Here is a 16111-nt window from a genome sequence, read left to right as displayed (position 1 = left end):
TTTGAAATTCAACTCTTTCAACAATCGAGCGCGTTGATCTCACTGTTATCAACAATACGCCTTTCTCCAATTTTCCACCATGTTCCCCCGACTCCGATGCCAACAGCCCCATTCTGTAAACTCACAACTTTATCACTCAACGCTGAAACAGCGACGAAGAAATCCAAAGTTTGAATGAATGAATGAATTTATTTCTTTTATTGTATACCACAAAATTCATACAAAAAAACACATGCAAAGCAAAAAAATCCAGGCAGGTACAATTATTGTATCAACCTGTACTAAACTACAGGTACTTAATTATCTTCATATCTGCATGGATTTAGGATCATTTTAAATCCTGTCAAATCTTCATAAATTAAGTATCGTCAAGCCCTAGATAAGCAAACTCGGTGAAAATTTTCACCAAAATTGATTCAGCGTTGAGCTGTGACAATGTTACCGACAGACACACTTTTCTATTTCAAATAATATTTGTGTATGAATAATTGACTACTTGGCGCACCCTGGTTACGCGTAACATCAGCTATCCGTCTACTTGAGAAAACTTGAACAAATCTATTTAATACTTACTATTATTGCATATGAACAGGCTTTGTCATGCTGTAATTATAGAAATATTTTATCAAAGTATGTATTAATGTAGGTATACATTTTATGAAGACACAGCCATTATACTTTGCGGATTACTTTAAAATTATTGGCCTTAGCTTTTTCGTCATTTTATCACTTTACGATAATTTCTTGCGATCTCATCAAGTATATCAACTTACAGTCTATAAAATAGAAATATGCTAACTTAACTGTATATTACTAGATATCAGCTAAAAGCTTTGCATTTATGAAATCTGTTCCAACAAATATTACACACTGGTGTTTACAGAATAGTACGATCGTTTACAATTGAATCGCCCTCGAAATTCAAATAAGCCGCACGAGTAAAATAGGTTCTTTATTAAAGCGGCATCCTTTTATGAAATTTCCATTGTAAATTCAGTATTTTAAAGGACACGTTTGGCTGAATGCCTCCAGGCAAGACTGACGTGATCGTTCTATAAAACTAGCCAAGACAGCCGATTCTGCTAAGCAAGTTGATCAATTGATCAATTCGCATAGTTCAATTATATTATGTCGATATAAGTACTAATCCATCCTAATATTATCTATGCGAAAGTATGTCTGATTGTCTGTCTATCTAGTTATCTGTTTTTCAGCCACCTTGTCAAGGCTCATCCGTTTGACCGATTTTGACAAAAGGTGGTACATAACTCGAGGATTGTCCAGAAGAATTAAAAAGCTCTCATAACATTTTAAAAAAAATTGGTTGTCTGTAAAGTCGGTTTACTGACGATAGTTGAACTTGACAACAAAGGCCGATTGTGCTTCTTTGTCGCTCGTTCCGCGTTCTCGCTTGCACTTCAAGCCTTTACATGGAACGCCTCAGAGCGAGGTAACGCCGTATGAGTCATGTTTTTTCGTGCGTTCAGCCGGCTCTATCGAATTATAAGACGTTGTCACGTCAAAAGCTTAATCCATGTGGTAGTAGTAATCTGATGGATGCATTCAGAAAGTAAAAAATCCTTTTTACAATTTTTTATTACTTAAACTTATATTTTCAATATAACTTTACCCTGCTATCCCAGAGGGACTGAAAACTATTACTTCTGTATTATGAAGAGAGATGAGAAAATTTTAAAATTAACTTTTTAAAAATACACGGTACGATCCCTGAAGACTGAGCATTTTATATTATCTTGGCCATCCTTACAGCGCCGTGTTTCTTTACAGGGTTCGATTCCAGAATGACCCAATTCTGACCTCTGTTCATGTCTTTAATGCGTCGTACCACATAAGTGCACTTTTATAATTCTCAATGGACCAAAGGGACGGCAATCCGACATAACCGGAGAAAGGTTTAAACCCAGCATCGACGGTTTTATTTTCTTGAGGTACCTATTTAAATATGTATCAAAAATTAGTAATAGTGAAGTGAGTGTTGTAATGTATAGAACTGTATGAAGCATGGCACACCGCTTGCGTAAAGCATGGACGTATGCGTAACCCGGTGTGTTAGGGGTTTACGCGCATCACTACGCACGTGTCACGTGTACGCAATTGGTGTGAATCGGCCTTAACAGGGCTCTCTCCGTCACTCGTTTCATACAATCGTAGTTCCAATTTCATTTGAATATTAAGCAACCAAAGTCTATGAAATTTTGCAGACATATTCTAGAAACTAATATCTGTGTCTGTGGTGTTTTAGATTTTTCTAAAAATATGTAGTTTTAAAATTACAGGGGCTCAAAGATTTGTATGTAAATTTTTAAGACCGCGTAACTTTGAAACCGAATATTTTAACAGAAATCTGGAAAACCACAGACATAGATATTAGTTTCTAGAATATGTCTGCAAAATTTCATGGACTTTGGTTGCTTAATATTCAAATGAAATTGGAACTACGATTGTATGAAACGAGTGACGGAGAGAGCCCTCTTAAAGCTTGATGTGTAATCTTTATTGCCAAGTAGTTCTAAGGGTCTGGTATTTTCTCCAGGAATCTTTAGCATAAGGCAGATAATATAGGACACATTCCGACCCTCCAAAGGGACCACTTGCTTAGCAAATATGTGAAGCCTTGGTATGCCTATGTTTTTAGAGTCCTTGCAAACGACATTTTGATCAGAATATAGATTTATAGTAGGCAAAAAAACTAGCGTACACTACAGATAAATAGAATTGCATTGGGAATTTCCTTTATTCACGAATTTCAAAGTCGCTCAACGGGCTATGTTTGATATTGACGGAGGAATAAAATCCGTAAATAGAAAATTCTTTTTTTTTAATTGGTTAAATAGCACAAGACTGCAATTAGACCTACTGGCAAGTGAAAGGCAGCTTAAAATGGAGTGCCCTAGAAGATGCTTATTCACTCTTGACTTAAAGGGACCTTTTAAAAGTGCAGTAGAAAATTGATGCTGGAAGGGCGTCCCATATCCACTAATTACTTAGATTTTTTTTGTTAAAAAGAATACTAGCCATGCTAATCATGACCCCTCCATCATCATAATACTCCCCTTTCCCCTCCAGCTTGTGCCAGGAGTGGGTACGACAATAGTGCAACGGGTGGGGTTTGAACCGCCGACCTTTCGGAACTCAGTCCGCTCCTCAACCGTTGAGCTATCGAGACTCTAGGTATAGTGTGGATTATTGCACAGAAATTATTGTACCGGCAATTACTTAATTTTAAGTACTTTCAAAGGTTTGTTCTTCTGATAATAGGTACTTGTAGGTAGTCTGCGGATGTTCTAAGGGTGACTGGGATTAAAAAATCTTTTTATAGAAATTCCCAAATAGATCAAAGAGACGGTTTCTTTTTCAAACTCTTTGCAAGTCTTTCGACCTCTCAGGTTTTGGCAGTATAGACTATCCGATATTCAATTCCCAGATTTGTATAGTAGGTACCGAAAAGAAAATGTAAAGTTTTATAAAAAAAAATGTTTTTTTCCACAGTAGCCTGTATTTGTCTCTGTGATGCAAGCATACTGTACCTACTGTTGGGTAGGTAAGCCCAATTAAGCGTAGTTGGACGACTCAATCGCAAAATAATTGATTAGTGTATAATTGCATGAAACATTGCTTGTAAAATATTCAATAATCGCAACTTATGCAGACATTTAGACCGTGTTGCACGACCGATTATTGCAAGTCGACTTGCTTCTTGGAATATTTCCATATTACAATGTCCGACTCCAGTATCAAGTCAGACGTGGTCATGGATAGAGTACAATTTTCAGTTAACGGTGTTAAACATTCAGGTGTGTATTCTGAGTTTTGGTTTCGTGTATATGTGTCACCTTTATGATGTGATGATGCTAAGTACTAGCAGTTCTAGATGTCTTTGATCTTGAAGACTTTCTTTACTGGCGAAACCTTAGTGGCTTGATCACCACCGTAGGCTTACCAATGTTATTACAAGATAGGAGCTAGCTGATGGACATATCCTTGAAGCATCAGAGTTGAGCAACCCTCGATCTTCTATGGCCCTGCCAACCTCTCGGTTATATAGGTCGAATCGTGGGAGAGAGCCACCCCTCCCCCCCCCCCAAACTTGGTTCGTGCATATTTCTCTCATTTATCTCATTCCTTGTCCCTTGACTCTTTCTCCCCTTTCTAGGGGACAGACATTCACTACACGCAGATCCCTGCGTACCCAGTTCAGAGTTGAGCAATTGCAATCAATTCAATTCAAGAGTTCAAAAGAGTTGAGCAATTGTTCAGAGTTGTTCAATAACAATGTCTATACTTATTACTTAACAATATAAATCCACACAATTTTAAAAATAATGAACAGTATCCTTGATACCCGCCTGTGATCCCCATAATATCCAAAGCAAAGATAGAGCTCTAGAGTCTAGACAAATGATACATAAAGTCTTAAACCATGTTCGGTTTTTAGTTGGCTGTGAAGTGAGCTCCGACACCACTCTTCTTGACTACCTACGTCGTCACCTTGAGCTCCGAGGAACCAAGTACAATTGTCTGGAGGCAGGATGCGGTGCCTGCATCGTGAGCGCTGTCAAGTGCCACGGAGAAGCACCTCAGGGGGTCAATTCTGTAAGTATTACTAGATTAAAACGTGCAGTTATTCAAGGAGTGGACCAACACTTTCCTGAAAGGCCGGTAACGCATCGGCGGTACTTCTGGTGGTGCGAATGTTTATGGGCGGCGGTAATCACTTAATATCAAGAGACCCGCCTGCTCGTTTGCTCGCTATTTTATTTAAAAAAAAGTATTTGCCTCATCACCTTGAGCTCCGAGGCACCAAGTACAAGTGCCTGGAGTATTGGATATAGAGATTTTCAAATTGAACGACCATTCCTTGAGTTCCCTAGGGATGCAATTAGGAAGGGATTTAAGAAATTTTAACGTGATTTTTGAATGAAATAGTTACGTAAATCCACGATTGTTATCGCGGAACTGGTTAATAAGAAACATGTCTATGAGACGAACCAGTAAATCAATATCTTTCATAATAAAAACTAGTCGCAATTACACACTTGGTAACCCACGCGTGAATGCGTGCCGTGGCAGTTCACTTAGTAATTAATTATTTATTAATTGGTTTGGTTTGAAAAATGAATTCGATTAAGTTGATTTCAAACTAGGGAATATAATATTATATATAAATATCGCTCACCCTACTTTTATTTAGGCAAATTTATGAGTTTTTAAATTGGTAAATAGAGTAGATTATGCCCACGATTTCATCCAGTTGGATTTAGGTAATTCTTGGAAACTACTTGATTTTTTGAGATAAAAAGTAGCTTATATCTGCCCCCGGAATGCAAGCTTTAGCTGTATTAAGAAGTCAAAATCTGTTAAACGGATGAGCCGAGTGTCTAAAGATAGCTGAATTTACTTTTTCAGTTCAGGTAACGTTCTTGACAATAAACTAGCTTATAGTAGCTATATATAACCACATCAGTCGTTAATTTCAGTGCATGGTCATGATAACGTCATGTCGGGACTGGGACATCACGACAATAGAGAAGGTGGGGAACCGCTTGGACGGCTACCATCCGCTGCAGAGCACGCTGGCGGAGAGAGGCGGCTCCCAGTGCGGGTACTGCTCGCCGGGGATGATCATGAATATGTACAGGTGAAATGAACTTAGCTTAGCGGGCGATGAAGAGAGCTATGCTTGGAGTTTCTCTACGAGTTTCTCCCTCAGATATGAGGCGCTTTGTAGGAGAACCAGAGTAACCATCACAGCTCAACAGGTTGCGAAGCTGAAGTGGCAATGGGCAGGACAGATAGTTCAAAGAACTGAAAGACAGAAATATATTCCACGCGTTAGTAATTTTGTAATAGAAACAATGAATAAAAATATCCCATGCGAGTTGATTAGATGTCGAACATGATTTTATACATTTTAATAATTTCATACATGTTTTTATAATGAATTTAATTAAAGGAATTTCTTTGCTTTCAGCTATTTAAATGAAAAACCACGCACAATGCGAGAAATAGAGAAAGCGATAGGGAGCAATCTGTGCAGATGCACAGGATATAGACCAATATTGGAGGCATTCAAGACATTCGCCTCCGATGCTCCGAAACCCACCGACATATTGGACATTGAAGATTTGAAAATATGTAAGAAATCCGGAGACCTGTGTACGGGGTCCAAATGTGGGCATGCCGACTGGTGCATCGTTCCCAAACAAAATCAAGTGCTACATATAAAACTCAGTGATGATAGAGACTGGTACAGAGTGGGGAGTTTAAATGAAGTGTTTTATTTATGGCAGGAAAAAGGGACGGAATCTTATATGTTGGTTAATGGAAACACGGGGAAAGGTATGTTATCTCAGCTTAAAATTATTTGCACAAAAATAACAACCTTGCCATTCTATATAATCAGCTAGAAAAACTTATTGATTTACCTACACACCGACATTTTGCACGATGAAACAAAAACTATCATGCATAAAAATAAATAAATATCTGTTTTAGAAGGTACAGGTAAAGCCCTTTCGTATGATACCCCATTTGGTATATAGTTATCTTACTTTGAAAATTGAAAACACCAATAACTTGTTCATGAACTCATTTTAATATCTTTTGTGATCTAACCACAAATTCACGGTTTTCGGATTTTTCCCCTACTTGTGCTATAAGACCTACCTACCTGCCGAATTTCATGATTGTAGGTCAACGGGAAGTACCCTATAGGTTTTCGTGACAGACACGGCAGATGGACAAACAGACAGACGACAAAGTGATCCTATAAGGGTTCCGTTTTTACTTTTGAGGTACGAGACCCTAAATATACTTTGGTGTTATCATTACTCTGAATATTTACTTTCAGGAGTTTATCCAATACTAGAGTATCCCAGACTAATCATCGACATCAGTGGTGTATTAGAACTTAAAGGTTATTATATGGACCAGAACCTGGTGCTTGGAGGTGGAACATTGCTGGTTGAGGTTCTAGAAATATTTAAAGCTTTAGCTGGTTACGAGGGTTTCAGTTATTTCAACGTATTGAGTGATCATCTGGAGAAGGTTGCCCATGTCGCTGTGAGAAACGTTAGTATTTTATGAGGAGTTTCAGCCTGTATTTTAATGTTTTATGTTGGTCGAATTGTTACTATTAAGGCCTCTCTGGCGCAGTCGTAAGCGCTGTAGTCTTATTAATGGGAGATCCCGGGTTCGATTTCCGGCAGGGGTTAGGAATTTTATAATTTCTAAATATCCGGTACGATGACATGTAGAAACCAAATAAGTCCATGGTTTAATGAAAACTGCCATACCCCTTCCAGGTTAGCACGCTTTCATCTTAAGACTGCACCATCACTTACCAGCAGGTGAGATTGCAGTAAAGGGCCATCTTGTATCTAAATATATATATAGACCTAGCCTTTTCCCATGTTAATTGGGGTCGGCTCTCCTAACCATATTTCTCCATCTTGTATCTAAATAAAATTTAAAAAAAATGCTAGCTTAAGCCCACAATTTCACACAAATTTCAAACCCCTATTTTACCCCTTTTTTTTTAAAGTTCAACACTTTTAAAAATCCTTTCTTAGCGTATCTGCATGCCAAACGACCCGATCCGTTTAGTAGTTTGAGCAGTGCGGTAATAAATCAGCCAGTCAGACAACTTTTACTTTTGTCTATTACATGTCTTCATTTTATGTTCTGCTTTACAATTTTTTTTTTTAAATTGTGCTTCTATTTTTCAGTTAGCTACTGTAGCTGGAAATTTGATTTTAAAGAATCAACATTCCGACTTTAAATCCGACATATTTCTTCTTTTCGAAACCGTTGGTGCGGAGGTTACTATAAGTAAGTCATTGTTGATATAATCATTTTTAAATACCACCATATTCCCTTCCATAACAATCGTGATTGCGATTTCAAAGGCACAATAATTGATCAGTGCCATAAAGTCAAAGTCAAAGCCATTTATTCAAAATAGGTACCATTATATTGTACCTACTCTTTGATTGTTAATTATTGAGTTCGTAAGATAATTTGTAGATGATGATAATTAATTACGCAAACTCAAAACTAAAGTTACAATCATTCCACACGGCTTTGGTCTGAGAAGATTTTTCAATTTAATCGATAGTTATATAATCAGAATTAATCTGCACTTAAATATAACGCTTTTAGTGACCGGTCCTGAGCAAAAGAAAATTTTAACAATGCAAGAATTCCTTGTTGAAAATATGGCTGGAAAAATTATTTTGAGCGTCCTTTTGCCACCGCTGAGCTCTCAAAATAAAATAGCTACATTTAAGGTAATTAACTGATTATAATTCAAAAAGGTGTGCAAATTACAGTAAGTGTTGAACTTCAGAAATTGTTGATTTTATGTGATTACAGATAATGCCACGTTTTCAAAACGCCCACGCTCTCGTCCACGCTGGTTTCCTCTACAAAATTGACGAAACGTCCACAGTTATAGATAGCAGGATTGTATACAGTGGTCTCTCTGACACCATCACTCGTGCGTACCAAACTGAACAGTATCTGCAGGGCAGAGAGCTGTTCACTAATGAAACTCTGCAAGGTGCTCTGTATATACTGAAGAAGGAGCTTGTGTTCGTGAATAATTTGCTTGATCCGCCCATTGCGTACAAGCAACAAGTATCTTTGGGGTTGTTTTATAAGGTGATATGTTTTTTAACCCCCGACCCAAAAAAAGAGGTGTTATAAGTTTGACGTGTGTATCTGTCTGTGGCATCGTAGCTCCTAAACGAATGAACCGATTTAATTTCGTTTTTTTGTTTGAAAGGTGGCTTGATGGAGAGTGTTCTTAACTATACCTAATTGAAGAAAATCGGTTCAGCCTTTTGAAAGTTATCAGCTCTTTTCTAGTTTTCTTATAGAGTTTTTTGTGTCGGGGTTCTTTTTTATTTTGAGTTATTTTTTATCTACCATGCACGTAGATAATTGTATGGTTTCATTAGTATGAATTTCAACCACATACAAGATAAAAATGTCTATTCTTCAAATCTTCTAAATATCTTCTTTCACGTTTTTATACCTTTTCGATAAAAATTCATTGGTAAAGTATTTACCTACTACCTACTGCCAAATAAAATTCAATATAATTTACTCTTTCGATTTAAAAATTCGAAAATTCTTTTTTCAAGTCTCATCCAAATTAATTTTAGGGTCTTTTGGAGATTTGTCCGCCTCATATTGTGAATCCAGTTTATTGGTCTGGAGCTATCAAGCTAAGAGATACAAGACCAGTGTCTAAAAGCCTCCAGTCGTTTGAAACGAATCCGACCCTCTGGCCAGTCAATGAACCTATACCAAAAATTGATGGCTTGGTAAGTGCAATTAATAAAATTTGCATTACATGAAAAATATTATCGTAAGATGTAAATCTCTCGAATTAAAATTAAGGCAGTTAATTATACTTATCCTTTTCGTATAAGATTTATTTCGTTACTATAGGATGCCCACGACTTCGTCCGCGTGGATTTAGGTTTTTAAAGATCCCATAGAAACTCTTTGATTTTCCGAGATAAAAAGTTGCCTATGTCAATTACAGAGACTCAAGCTACCTCGGTACCAAATTAAATACAAATCGGTTAAGCGGATGGGTTTTGGGAATCCCGTAGGAACTTTTTGATTTTCCGGGATTAAAAGTAGCCTATGTCCGTCCCCGGGATATAAGCTAACCCTGTACCAAATTTCGTCAGAATCGGTTAAACTGTTGGGCCGTGAAAAGGTAGCAGACAGACCGACAGACAGACTCACTTTCGCATTTATAATATTAAGTATCGATATCTTTATCACACGGACTTAAATCAAATATATTTTATTGGACGGAAGAAGACGCAACATTTCCATAATACGCGCAAAAATCAACAAGCTTATTTTGCTAAGATTTGCTAAAGGTAAACAGCTTAACCTGCTGTTACGTGGTGAAAGGTGGTGATAATATACTCAACATTACAGTAAAATAAACTTATCGTTCCTTGTGTAAAACATATATTGTTTTAGATACAATGCGCGGGGGAAGCGAAATATACCGACGATGTTCCATCTCTCCCGGGGGAAGTGTTCCTGGAGTTTGTTCTGGCTAAAGTCCCACTTGGTACTATAACGAAAATTGATCCTTCAATTGCATTGGTAAAAAATTATATAAATAATGATAGATTTAAATATTTAAAAATTCTATAGATTTAATGGATGGGATGGCGTGATTATTATATGAGTTTTATGACTTTAATAAAAGCTCATCATTTTTATTCTTATTTTTCTCTTGCAGAGTGAGCCTGGTGTTGTAGCATTCTACTCAGCAGCAGATATACCAGGTGTAAATAGCTTCATACCAGCCCCTAACTTATACAACACACAAAACGAAGAATTATTCTGTGATGGTACAGTGAAATACTATGATCAACCTATTGGTGTTATCGTTGCTGAATGTGAAAGTATCGCTAAAAAAGCAGCAGAATTAGTGTATGTTGAATACGCTAACGTAAAAAAGCCGGTAATTGATATAAAAATAAGTAAAAATGACCCTGCTAAATATTCTGAGTATTTGAGATATCAAGCAACGGACATAGGGACTGATACTACGAAAGTAATTATAGCGGATGACACAATTTATTCACAATACCCTTTCACTATGGAGACTCTGTCATGTGTAGCTTATCCTACTGAAGAAGGGATGAAATTGATAGCAGCAACACAGTGGATGGACTTGGTGCAGCAAGCAATTTCCAGGGCTCTTAACATAGATGAGAACAGGTATTTTCAAATCTAGGATTCTTATGTAGATTTAATAAGAAACTTTCTCAATTTTTAATAATAAAATTACCCAACCCATGCTTTTAAAAAAATGAATTTTTAATTAATATCTACGCATATTTTTGAACTCCCCCATGTTGCAAAATAAGCATAGTGATTATAGAATAATATATTCGAAGCCAGCTGGTCGATTGCGAAAGTTACTTTGCTACAATCTTAAAGTTGTTATTTGCAGAATTTATGATACTTTTTATGTGACAGTGCATTCTAGCCAATAGCAAACTACTGTTATTCAATCAGACGTGATTGAAGAAGCAAAGAAAGAACATGTACCTTACGTTGGCACATTGGTCAATTGTTTTAGACCAAATATAAATCCATACTTAATAATATAAATGCGAAAGGGTGTCTGTCTGTCTGCTACGTGTTCACGGCCCAACCGCTGAACCGATTTTAGTGAAATTTGGTACAAACTTGGGATAGGTACATCCCGGAGAAGGACATAGGCTACTTTATCCCTTCATCCCGGAAAGATAGGCTTTTTATCTGAAACATCATTTGCAATTTGGGATTAAAGCGATTACTTTTATTTCAGAATTGATGTTTACGTCCGACGACTGGGCGGTGGTTATGGTTACAAGATTACCAGATCTGCGCAAATGATTGTAGCTTCTGCTCTGGTAGTTCACAAGCTCAACCGACCCTGCAGATTTAATTCACCCCTTGACGTCAATATGAGATCAACAGGAAAACGATTGCCCTGTTCAAGAAACTATGAAGTAAATATAAACATGTTAACATTAGAAGCATATACTTTAACTGTTTTAGTTAAATATTTAGATGAAATTTATTAGAGTCTAAAAAACTGAAAAAAAATTGGTTGTCTGTAAAGTCGGTTTACTGACGATAGTTGAACGTGACAACAAAGGCCGATTGTGCTTCTTTGTCGCTCGTTCCGCGCTCTCGCTTGCACTTCAAGCCTTACATGGAACGCCTCAGAGCGAGGTAACGCCGCATGAGTCATGTTTTTTCGTGCGTGCAGCCGGCTCTATCGAATTATAAGACGTTGTCACGTCAAAAAATGTAGTTCTAACAGTGCGTAAGTCAAAAAAGTCTATCTTTAGTCGTGTACCAAAATATCTTTAACAGTAACTAAGGTTTTGAACTATCTTCATCTGATGAGACTATTATGATAAAAAATGACTTATGTATTATTAGAACTTCACTGACGAAATACTATGTTTCATCAAGTATTCTTTTTGCTCAGGTGCACGTAAATTCAAGGGGAGAAATTCAATACGTAAAAAATGACCAGTTTAGTGACAATGGGTACATATTCAATGAACCTCTACTTTTGGGTTCAATGGATTGCTACTACAATTGCTACAGAAAGGAGCGATGGGATTATACAGGTTATAATGCGTTTACAGATACTGCGTCTAATACCTGGGTCCGATCTCCTGGTAAGAAAATATAAAATAAAGAAGCTTTGATACATCTATATGTTAAATGCTTCATTATTTTTCCTAAGATACAATTTCCTTTTCTATTTTAGGTACATTAGAAGCAATAGCAATGGCCGAGTTAATGATTGAACGTATATCATATGAGCTTAACTTAAACGCGCTTCAGGTTCGATTAGAAAACTTGGATAAAGAAAGATATAGCGATTTAATAGAATTGGTGGAAACACTGAAAAGCCGGTCACAATATGAAGAGAGGAAAGCTGTAGCCGATGAATTTAACAGAAACAACAGATGGAAAAAACGCGGTTTAAGATTTAGTTGGATGAGATGGCCTACAAACGGTTATATAAACTTAGAAATAAACATGTCAGTTTACGTCGATGACGGTACTGTGTCCATAACGCATGGTGGCATCGAAATGGGTCAAGGAATAAACACTGTGGCAATACAAATTGCTGCTTACTTCCTCAAATTACCCGTAGACAAGATTCAGGTAAAACCTAATGATACCGTGATAGCTCCCAATTGTATTTGCTCTGGAGCAAGTGTAACGACTCAGAATGTGGGAATAGGTGTACGTAGATGTTGTGAAGAACTTCTAGCAAGACTTGAGCCTATACGAAAGCAAATGAACAATCCCTCTTGGAAAGACTTAATAAAGGAAGCATATAAGCAGCAGATTGACTTGCAAGTCCATAACTATACCACCCAGAATGACACCCAGAAATACAATGTTTATGGAGTAACATTGGCTGAAGTTGAGATTGATGTTTTGACAGGAGAACATTCGATTCTACGGGTTGATTTAATTGAAGACGCCGGCCGTAGTGTCAATCCTGAAATAGATCTAGGCCAAGTAAGATTAACGTTTGCTTTAATATTTTTTTAACAAACACTGGCATTTTTGCCTGGTTTTATTTACTTTACTTTTCAACATAATTATTTATCTACTTATATTATTATAAGCTCATATTAAAACTTCGTTCGCTTAAAAAGATCAGAAAATCTTCACGCAAAAATGACAATTTCTAAACCTATCCATTTATGGTCAATACTAAATTCTAAACGCTTTTTTTTATTGGATGTAAACTAACAATGTTAAGAAATAAATTTTTAGGTTAAGCGTATCTTAGCAACCTTTTGTAGGTAGTTAGAAATTATTAAAGACAGATTTTTTTTTAGATTGAAGGAGCTTTTATTTTCGGCCTTGGCTACTGGACATGTGAAAACTTGAAATACCATCCTGACACTGGAGAGCTGCTCACTAATCGCACTTGGGAATACTGGATCCCTCAAGCCCTGGACATTCCGGAGGACTTCAGGGTGTACTTCAGACGGCGGTCCTTTAGTGATAAAACCATTCTTGGAGCCAAAGGTTTGATTACTTTTTTACCCGACTGCGGCAAAGCCAAAAGGAAGGGTAATGATTCTAGCAGTCAATGTATGAATGTATGTATAAATGTATGTTTGTATCCAGATTCTGTGTGTTCCATCGTAGCGCTTAAACTACTGGGCCGATTTTGATGAATGAGGTGTCAATTGATTCGTTGTAAAGATTTTATACGAAAAAAATTGACCTAGCGGATGTTACATCAAATAAGTAGCTCCAAAAATATTTTTTGCTATTGTATGGAGTGGGATTTCAAATGAAAGAGGAGAAAATTCTGAGTTCATGGGTATATTATGTACAACAACATTAAAATACCCAAACGACAGACAAACAATTTTATTCTAATATTTCAGTGTTATTAAGACGATCGCAGTCGGGTTTCAGTTTGCAACTTTATCTTGTTTAAGAAAAGAATATTAGCCATTTTAATCATACTAACATTCCTCTTTCCCCTCCAACTAAGCGTAAAGCTTGTGCTAGGAGTGGGTACGACAACACCTTTCGGATTTTAGTCCGCTCCTATAACTCTTGAGGTATTGAGCTATTGAGTCTTACTTTATATTTCTTCTTGTTCTTCTGCACACTTCCCAACCCATTGTAATATTGGGGCTTTATACTACCTAGCGTCAAATGCAGGTAACATTTGACGCCTGCCAGTGAAGGTGAAGCTTCGACGTTTTGTTAGAAGTTGCCTAAATGTCGTGAACTATGGTATTATTACCTAAGGGAGTTACAACTGAACGTATTTTATTTTTTATTTTATCTAGATACAAGTTAGCACTTGACTGCACTCTCACCTTGTGGTAAGTGGTAAGTCGTAAGAAGCGGGCTAACTTGGAAGGGGTATGGCAGTGTTTATTAAACCCATACCCCTTTGGTTTCTATACGGCATCCTACCGGAACGCTAAATTTCTTGGCGGCCCGGCTTTGCTGGCGGGGTGGTAACTAGCCACGGCTGAAGCCCCCCAACAGACCATAATATATGGATGTGTTATTGTTTGCAGCAACGGGAGAGCCTGCTACTTGTATGAGCATCGCGATCGCCTTCGCTCTGAGGGAAGCAATATCGTTGGCGAGGCTTGAATCAGGCATACCCACTACCCAGTGGTTCCAGATAGGTATCGTTATAGTATTGTATAGACGGACGGACGCTACTTTGCGGAAATCCATGATAAGTATACAAAGAATCAAAAGCTTAATTTGCTATAATCCGCTGAAACAGACAAATATATATGGTGCAACACGCAGCATGCGATATGCAACGCCAGCGCATGTGTCGAATGTGTTTTGTGTGGAGCTGCGTAATGGTGGTGCGTATTGCTTCTTGGTGACTTGCTTTTCCTGCATATTTAGCAGTGAGAGGGCGGGCGGTGCGTAACGTATGCTGCATGTTACACCATATAGCAAACTAGCTGATGCTTCGCGACTTCGTTTTTTGTAAATCCCCTGGAAACTTAGTGGTTTTCCGGGATAAAAAGTAGTTTATGTGCTAATCCAAGGTTAATATCTCCTTCCCAAATTTTAGTCAAATCAGTCCAATAGTTTTTGCCTGAAGGAGTAACAAACATACACACAAACTTTCGCCCTTACAATATTAGTGTGATGAAGCTTTTGGTTCCTTTTAATATAATGTTAATATAATATTAGTATTACATCTCTACCGTCAACCTTAGGAAGATGTGAAGCCGTCTTGTGGGTCCCATTATGTCTGTCTTAAAATTAAAGTAATAGATACAACAGTGATATAAGTATTTTTATTTTTCAGATGGACCATTTACTGTGGATAAAATTTGTGTGGCTTGCGAAACGGATTCAATGGACTTCAAATTTTATTAGATAGAGCCCACTTATTTGGATTAATAAATTCCTTTTACATACTGTTTCTTTTATAATACCTACTATACTATGACTAGCGCATGCCCGTGACTTCTTCCGCATGGATTACACAAATTTTGAACCCCTATTTTATTCCTTCAGGGTTAAATAAAAAAAAAATCTTATTGAATGTCTAAGTTATAATAGATAGTCTATATGCATGCCCAGCCTGATCCGTTGAGTAGTTTGAGCTGTGCGTCGGCGTCGATAGATCAGTCTGTCAGCTTTTCCTTTTATAGGCATATGATATACATATTTAGAAGAAGAAAAAGACTATGGCTAAACCTACCAGGAAATCTTTGCGAAGTCCTAATACCACCATGCTGTACAAAGAGAGAATAGAGGGAGTTATAGAGAGAGAGAAAAAGAGTAAGGCAGAGAAAAGACAGTGAGAGAGAGTAAGAGGGAAAGAGAAAGAAATATTTGTAGTCTTTAAGTACCTTAATCAAGGTATGTTCAAATGTGAAACGCAATGATGATAATCATCATTAGGACGATAACAGATTCGCTTAAAAAGAGGCCCAGATGTAAAAATATACTTATCTTTAACGACAAAGGATCCCTAGAATCGAACCCTGTCCATTTGCTTAACGAGGTG

The 16111-nt window shown here is 37.2% G+C and overlaps 2 protein-coding genes across 2 annotated transcripts in view; one reads left to right on the top strand and one right to left on the bottom strand.

The window, feature by feature from the left end:
- The window catches only part of LOC123873140 (xanthine dehydrogenase/oxidase-like), a 110799-nt gene that overhangs the window by 78005 nt on the left and 16683 nt on the right, over positions 1 to 16111 (bottom strand).
- On the top strand, positions 3748 to 15474 carry LOC123873118 (xanthine dehydrogenase-like). Its single transcript, XM_045917828.1, has 17 exons — positions 3748 to 3815; positions 4457 to 4614; positions 5499 to 5659; positions 5993 to 6360; positions 6872 to 7092; positions 7749 to 7851; positions 8182 to 8309; positions 8395 to 8682; positions 9189 to 9350; positions 10030 to 10158; positions 10298 to 10782; positions 11378 to 11561; positions 12050 to 12245; positions 12338 to 13104; positions 13431 to 13623; positions 14643 to 14756; positions 15404 to 15474. Exons 1-17 carry the CDS (start codon positions 3773 to 3775, stop codon positions 15472 to 15474), a joined length of 3771 nt encoding a protein of 1256 aa, XP_045773784.1. The 5' UTR covers positions 3748 to 3772.

Source organism: Maniola jurtina, chromosome 16 (genome assembly GCF_905333055.1).
Source record: "Maniola jurtina chromosome 16, ilManJurt1.1, whole genome shotgun sequence".
NCBI lineage: Eukaryota > Metazoa > Arthropoda > Insecta > Lepidoptera > Nymphalidae > Maniola > Maniola jurtina.
This window is presented reverse-complemented; position numbering and strand designations above follow the sequence as displayed.

Coding starts and splice junctions, on each gene's coding strand:
- LOC123873118 (XM_045917828.1), top strand. CDS start 3,773: ATGGATAGAGTACAATTTTCAGTTAACGGTGTTAAACATTCAG. Junction 3,816..4,456: donor TAACGGTGTTAAACATTCAG/GTGTGTATTCTG, acceptor TTCGGTTTTTAG/TTGGCTGTGAAGTGAGCTCC. Junction 7,852..8,181: donor TGGTGCGGAGGTTACTATAA/GTAAGTCATTGT, acceptor TAACGCTTTTAG/TGACCGGTCCTGAGCAAAAG.